Below are 7021 nucleotides of genomic sequence, written 5' to 3'. Positions count from 1 at the left end.
TCAAACTGACTTATTATTATTACATAAACACAAAAAATGTACACACTTTTCAACATTAGCCTCTATTGAAATGAACGTGCGAAACGAGTGGCGGGCCGTTGCGACAAGAATTGTCCGTCGAAAATGCGTTCGGACAAGTATTGAATCGATTCAACTTAGCTTGAATCTTCTCGGCAACAATTGCAAATACTTTAAAACAGCTAATTAAGCGGATTTATCAATTGCTTTAATAAAATAAAAATAAAACATGATTTTTTTGATTAATTTAAATAAATCAGTGATTTTTGATTTTTTTAATAAAAATCAATTTTTGCCCAACACTGCTACGGAATAAACTCTGCCTCAAGCCGGAAAGGGGCCACAGGCTAGTTATAAACCCTGTAACTAATTGGTCAGCGAAGTAAATGCTTAGTTGCACCAATTCAGCAGTTTTAGTTTATAAGTACCAATTGTAATCTTAGCATAAGTTCAGTTATAAGTTATCAGTTGTCACAAGTACACTATTGCTGTAACTCGTCGTTCTGAAAATAAATCTTTCTTTAAAGGCTTTCCCTTGATTGAAGAATTTAACTGGCTTGGCTTTTTTTACACGGTTCTGAGCAAACGGGTCGACTGGTTACCGGGGTCGAAACGTAGGCGTTTTCTGAAGGAATTGCTCGATTTTTATTTCATTGATGACTGTCGCCTCCCCTTTTCAGCTTCGCTTGCCTCTTTTTAACACGCAACTTTTTTTAGGTTGGGTGTCGCCGATTGCTTCAACTTCAAGCCCATTCTTCAGTCAGCTTCACTGACGGGTAAGTTCTAATGAGTAGCACTAGAATAACTGCGATTTGAGGGCGCGGATTTTTAAACCCAAGCTCGATTAATCGCCCCAAAGGCGCTGGCGAAAAATGAAGAAAAGAAGCACAATTAAAAAACAACGAACGTAAATGCGAGTTTACACAAAAAATTTACACACTGAGGTAAAAAAGAAACATTGAATCTCCTGTAAAAGACACAACTAGTGGAAGACACTAAGAGAGGCAGTTTTCATTGAACAAAAAATGTTCTCTTTTCCATCAGATGAACATGAAAAAACATTTGTCGAAAGTTCTCGTGTAATATGAATGTGTGGATTAGTTGCGGGGCCCGTTTGGGGTCAGTGAGTAAATTAGACGTCGCTTTCGGTGACACTCACACATTTTTATTGTCTATGCGAAAATATTGGCGATTCGTTGGCAATGGTGATAAAGCTGTCTTAAAATAACGCAAAACTGTAACATTGGAGAGCGTAATCGGTAGTTTGCAAGTTCATTTTTCCTGCAGATTCGTGTTGTAGTCGGAAACCCGTGCCAACTGTGCTTAATGTTCTATGGGTTTGTAGGTTTCGCACGGAAAACATCAAGGTGTTGGCATTTTTCATGTGGCCGTTGGTTGTAGCGCGAGATTTTTTTCTCAATTTTTCCGTCCGCCGATTTCAATTCATTCAACGCGATTATTTTGATTCGTAATCGATTCGACGGCCCCCAGACCTGGTCGTTGTTACGAAACGCACGTTTTCGCCGGTCTTTCGCAAGCCAAAGACCAACACATGTTCGCTGAAAGCACCTTAAAAGTGCACAAATTCGGCCAGATGGTGGAAATGTGGCCGTGAACCTCGCCCGACGTAAAACAAGGGGGTGAAATTGAATGGAAAAACACGGAAAAACGGGGGAAACTCAACCGGGCCATAAAATCCAATGGGCACAGGTCTGGAGGGCGGCCTGGTCCAATTAGCTATTACCCAGATGTTGCCAGGTGCTGGGAAAATATTCTTTCTGCCAGCATTTTCCCCACACACCGTTAGACAATTTACATGTGTTTTCATCATGAAGCCAGCACGCATTTATGGGGCGACCTCAGGAGATCCGAACGCAAATTAGGGCACTTTCCTGATGCTTTGCATAATGCCATTCAATTTAACCGGCGGATTTCGTGACGATAAGAGAGCCCCGAATCGTTTAACTGGGCTTGATTTAGTGCATTCCTGACTTTAATCGGGCAGTGGCATGATATTGGCCGCCCTCCCCGAACTTTAAGCGCTTAATCTAGTAGCAAATGCAATACTTACGGGGCATTATTCCCTGCGCCACCAACTGGTCCAACGGCCTCCGCATAAGAAGCTTCACCTTGAGGGCTGCAACAGAAAGAAAACACCCCCGATTAGAACGACAAACACCCACACTTTGTCAGTTTTTTGCAGATTCCTGGCCACTAACCTAGAGGAAAAAAGCAGTAAATCTCTGTTCATTTTGGGCGCCTCAACACGGTCAAACAGGCGTTTGTCCGTTTTGATTGCGGGGGTGGGATTTTTTTTCGAAAACTCTCACTAACTGGCACTGGAAAGTGGCGCTTCCAGAGCGGCACTTTTGATCGAAAACCGCGAAAAGCCGAGCAGATGTTCTTCGGACGACCAAATGGTGTCTGTGTCGGTCCGTCAAGGTGACACGCACCTCTTGCGAAAACCACTGATCGCACTATTAAAGCGAAAATAATAAACAAGCGAATACAATAATAATAAAGGCGACTTTTCGGAAGCGGGCGACCAAATCGTGGTAGGCTGGGCGCCCCCAATGCGAAGGCGTCAGCTCGTTTTTTGACAGTTGGCATACGACACTCTGATTGGTTGGGCGACTCGATCAGTCGATTGATTGGGTTCAATCGTCAGTCCGAAGTTTGAAGGAAAAATTCCCAATTTTCACTCTTTCCATTGGGGTCTCTTTCTGCTTTTGTCTTCGCCTGTCGTTTTTCTTTGCCGTTTATTATCAAGATATTAAATACAAGCAAAAAAGCGTGAAGACTCTTTTTTATTTCAGTGCAAAAACCTTTCAAACTGTCTGATTTATCATTTGTTCTTCTCCTGCCACCATTGTCAGCTTTGTTTGTGCGCCATATCAACTGCTTGCAGATGATACAGCCATGTCTGCAAACGCGGCAGAAAATTGCAAATAATGTATAACTTTTGACTAAGAAAATATAACTTTTGAAAGGCAACGGACTGGAACAGATTCCAAGATTTTTTAGAGGCGAATTGATGCAAAAGCAACAATAAAATCAACTACTTACTAAATTGAATTTTTTGCTACATTTTGGGGGTAAACATATTAGCAGAGAGCGTTGAGGGTCTCTATTAACGACTTCCCCCCGTAATTTTGAAAAACCGACTAATCAGCTGCAGATCCAGAAAAAAACCGCAAAAAAATCAAACAACACATACCTGTATGGGCCAAAATGCAGCAAAGATAAGGTGCCCCAACAATGCACTTGTTCGGCCAAAAAATGCCCACATTAATGAAAAATTGATAATGAATTACTTGTTTATAAAACCATTTTTAACTCCAAAATCGGTATATCTTATCGCTTGGATCGTCTCGCGGTGGGGATCACAGAACGATATTTTGTGATTGGTTATCGTCGAGTTTTTTGGACGGTTTTCGCCTGCCATTGGTCAATCATTCACCGGAGATCGCATTTCGATTTTTCGCTTTATATGGGCTCAAAAAAAAACGCGGGCTGTCTGGCTGGCTCACCTCTAGTGTTTCATGTTCAAATGCCGTAAAGGGTTGGTTAGCTATCAGCCGTCCAGATTCATCACGGATCAGGAAAATGTCGGTTCGAAACATCCGAATTTGCATATTAATCTGCCCCATGTTTGGAGTGTTATTGACTTTGTTGTCATATCAATCCGTTTCGGTAGAAACCCGAACTGATGACGAACGCTTCGAAACGTCGCAAATGTGTCGGATCTTCCCTGAATTGGACTTTAGATGCGAGAAAACAAGCCAATAGCCTTTTCCAAGAATGGATCGTAGCGCTTCCATAGTAAATAGAAGATAAGGGACGGCATTGATAGTAAGCGATTGAATGCAAACGTTTTTTAGTAAGCATGTATTTCCCGTTTGATTAATGCTGATAATGACAATTGCCCAATAAATTACATCCGGATTATATGTGCGATGCGTCCAGTATAAGGGTATTAATCATCAGCCATTTAAAGACATGCAAATTTCTGCGTGGGTTTGGCCGGTTTTCTCCCCAAGTAAAAAACAGTGTTTTTTCTGCAACCCTCTGCAGATTTTCTTCCCCAGGACCCTGGCGATGGCGCTGTTTCGAAACTTGGGGCCTGTGTGAAACATGTCTTCTTCCTGCTGTTGGAGGAAGCATGAAAGTTTTACCTTCAACTGGTCCAGAGACATGATTGTTCGAAAAATGTCTGTTGTAGCTGTGTTTTCTTACCAAACTATTGGATGATGGCTGGGATTCGAAACTTTTTATTCACCTACAACGAGTTCTCTAAGCTGTTGAGGAAAATCGCGATCTACTTTCTCCAACTAGTGCAAAAAAATTAGTTTACCAAAAAGCGGCTATTTGAGTCCTTCAATGCGAGCGCATCTTTAGGGCTTCCTCCCCAGATGATGACTCAAATTCGAAACTTTGCCAAGGTATACAGCATTCCTATCTATTCTATCTGCTGGACAAAATCCCCCAATTGTTTCACAAAAGGGCGTTTTTCCAAAAATATGCGAAGACTGGACTGGTTCAGGCGTATTTTTAAACATTTCTTTCTAGCTCTTTGACTGATGATGGCTTTGACTTGAAACGTTGCCACTGTGTACAAGATGTCTTTTTCGATCTATTGGGAAAAACACTCACTTTTCCGCCCGACGGTTTTTGAGAAACAATTTTTTTCATAGGTTCCGCGTTGCCTCATAAATCAGGAAAACTTTTGACTTTCCTTTCTAACTGCCTGATGATGGCTCTAGTTCGAAACGTTGCCACTGTGTACAACGTGCTTTTCTCTAACTGTTGGAAAAATCCGTGAGTTTCCATCTTCAATTGCTTCAGAAAAATCCACTTTGAAAACTGGCACGTCAAGTTATCACATAGAAACCTTTCGTTCTTCTTCTTCAGGTTCTTGATGATGGATCTAATTCGAAACGTTTGCTTTATACACAACGTGCGCTCTTCCGTCTATTGAAAAAATGTCGATTTTTCGTCCACAACTGGTTCAGACGTATATTAAAGCGTTCATTTCTGGCTCGTTTACTGATGATGGCTTTAAGTCAAAACTTTGCCACTGTGTACATGTTTTTTCTATATCTATTGTAGAAAACCTTAAGTATTCGTCTTCAAGGGATTCAGAGAAATAATCCTCCCAGAACTGGCACTTTAGGTTGCCTTGTACGAACCATTTGATCTTAGTCACGTGCTTGATGATGGCTTCATTTCGAAACTTTCGGTTTAAATCCAACATTCCTTTTTCTGCTATCCACTGAAGCAAATCGCGATTTTCCATCCGTTGGAAGGATCCAAGTTGGCTCTTTAGATTGTCTTCAAAAGTCGTTTCTGAACCCTTGATGATGGCCCCGATTCGAAACCTTGACAGTGCACACAACATGGCCGTCTTTATCCATTGAAAAAATCCTCAATTTTCACCCCCCGATTGGGTTGGAGGAAAGATTTTTCCAAATATTTTAGCGCAGTTGCCTGATTGGCGATTTGGGCAATTTTCAATGATTTTCCCCAGACTCCCTGATGATGAACGCGATCCAAAACTTTGGTGGTTTGGAGATGAAAATCTCGTCTATCCAGTGCCAGGAAAATTCAAATTCCCAGCTGAGACACATTGAAAGATCCGAATTTTCCTGTGCTATTTGTATTGAGTCAAGCGAATCAATCAAGCCGCAGCGAAATGGGAGTCAATCAATCCGAATTTCAACGCCACATTTAGCTAAAGGGAACTTTGAACTGTGCATTACGCGAAACCGGTTCTAATAAATTCGTTTGGCTCCAAATTTTTGGCAGATTATACAATTAAAGATGGAAAAGCTAAATATACGTCCTACTCTCGTGCGCTCCACTGCCATAACTCACCCGCCTACAATTTGTTTTTGTCGGACAGTGTAGTAATTTGATTACTTACCTGCTCGTTCTGCCGTATTTTCGGGCAAAATTATGTGTTTGTCTCCCGAAAAACAGCCAGATTTGCTGTACGCTCGCAAAAATCGAAAGCTACAAGATTAAATGTGCGATCAACCGACGGAAAAAAAGTGACACCCAAATTCGAAATTCCTGCTTTTCCTCACGTCCGGGCCTATTTATTCTTAGATGCGCTGATAATTGTCACACGTACCATTTGGGATTTTAAAAATATTTGTGCCATTTACGAAATTTGCGCTCCATTGGCGTGCGAAATCTTTCAATCGATAGGTGGATACTCACATTCTTTGTTTTGGTCCATAAGGATGGGCGACGTGTCGATGACCGCCTTGGGGGGCGACTCGCGAAAGGGCGAGGGCGGTCGGCCGCCCCCGGCCCCCAGCCCACTCGATCCGCCCTCCGCCATCTTATCCTTAAACCACTCTGGATAGATGGCTGAAATCGTGTCCACCAAGTCTCTATCCAGCTGCAGCTGCCAATAACCGCTGCCTGGTTCACTGCGGTGACTCGATTCTGGAAAAAATACAACAAAATTCAAGTGTGCCAAATTGCAAAATCCTCAATCAATCAGTCAACTGCAAACTTGGCTGGAATAATGGAAAAACAAATGAAGAAACTCGCTTTTTTCAGAGATTTTACGTGTGTCGAAACTGACGTTCCATAGATTGAAAATTGTCGTTAAGTGCGCGCTAATTCACCACCCACGTGCATTTTTCCCCGATCAAAACAATAATCGCGGCCTGAGGAAGGTCACGGATTCCGAAACGGTTAGCAGGCAAGGCTGCAACGAGGTGTATTTGGATTAAAATCAGCACCAAAACTACACCGACCAGGTGAACTGAATGTGGTTTTCCGCACTCATGTGAACGGGGGCGGAAAACTCGTTTAAAAACGAGAACCTTGATTGGTTTGCACACCGTAGATTCAATAGGAAGTATAGATGGAGCCCAGTTCATTCATGAACGCTTATTTTCATCAATCGCTTCCCCGGTCGTTGTTTCAAATTGAGTTTTTTTGGGAAAAATTAGTTCCTCAAGCAAGTGGCTTGCATTTTCAGGGGTGG

At 42.2% G+C, this 7021-nt stretch overlaps 1 protein-coding gene and 1 long non-coding RNA gene across 4 annotated transcripts in view; one reads left to right on the top strand and one right to left on the bottom strand.

The window, feature by feature from the left end:
• Window positions 1–3249, top strand: part of LOC125505642 — a 13273-nt gene extending 10024 nt beyond the window's left edge. Inside the window, exons 2-3 of the long non-coding RNA XR_007282313.1 lie at window positions 736–794; window positions 2927–3249. This is a non-coding gene — a long non-coding RNA (uncharacterized LOC125505642). The remainder of the gene's footprint in view (window positions 1–735; window positions 795–2926) is intronic.
• Window positions 1–7021, bottom strand: part of LOC109542290 (myocardin-related transcription factor B) — a 33604-nt gene that overhangs the window by 7199 nt on the left and 19384 nt on the right. For 2 of the 3 annotated variants that reach the window (XM_048669838.1, XM_019911451.2), the window contains exons 2-3: window positions 6241–6471; window positions 2090–2155 (exon numbers count right to left, since the gene is read on the bottom strand). In XM_048669838.1, coding sequence (XP_048525795.1) covers window positions 2090–2155; window positions 6241–6364 — 190 coding nt within the window. In that variant the 5' untranslated portion in view covers window positions 6365–6471. Of the gene's footprint in view, window positions 1–2089; window positions 2156–2237; window positions 2489–6240; window positions 6472–7021 lie in introns of those variants that run through there. The other variant, XM_048669839.1, reaches the window with a different exon arrangement.

This window comes from Dendroctonus ponderosae, unplaced genomic scaffold, assembly GCF_020466585.1.
Source record: "Dendroctonus ponderosae isolate FM_Combo_2020 unplaced genomic scaffold, Dpon_F_20191213v2 Dpon_F_20191213_9, whole genome shotgun sequence".
NCBI classification, from domain to species: Eukaryota; Metazoa; Arthropoda; class Insecta; order Coleoptera; family Curculionidae; genus Dendroctonus; species Dendroctonus ponderosae.
Note: the sequence above shows the minus strand (reverse complement) of the source record. Positions and strands in the feature narration are given on the sequence as shown.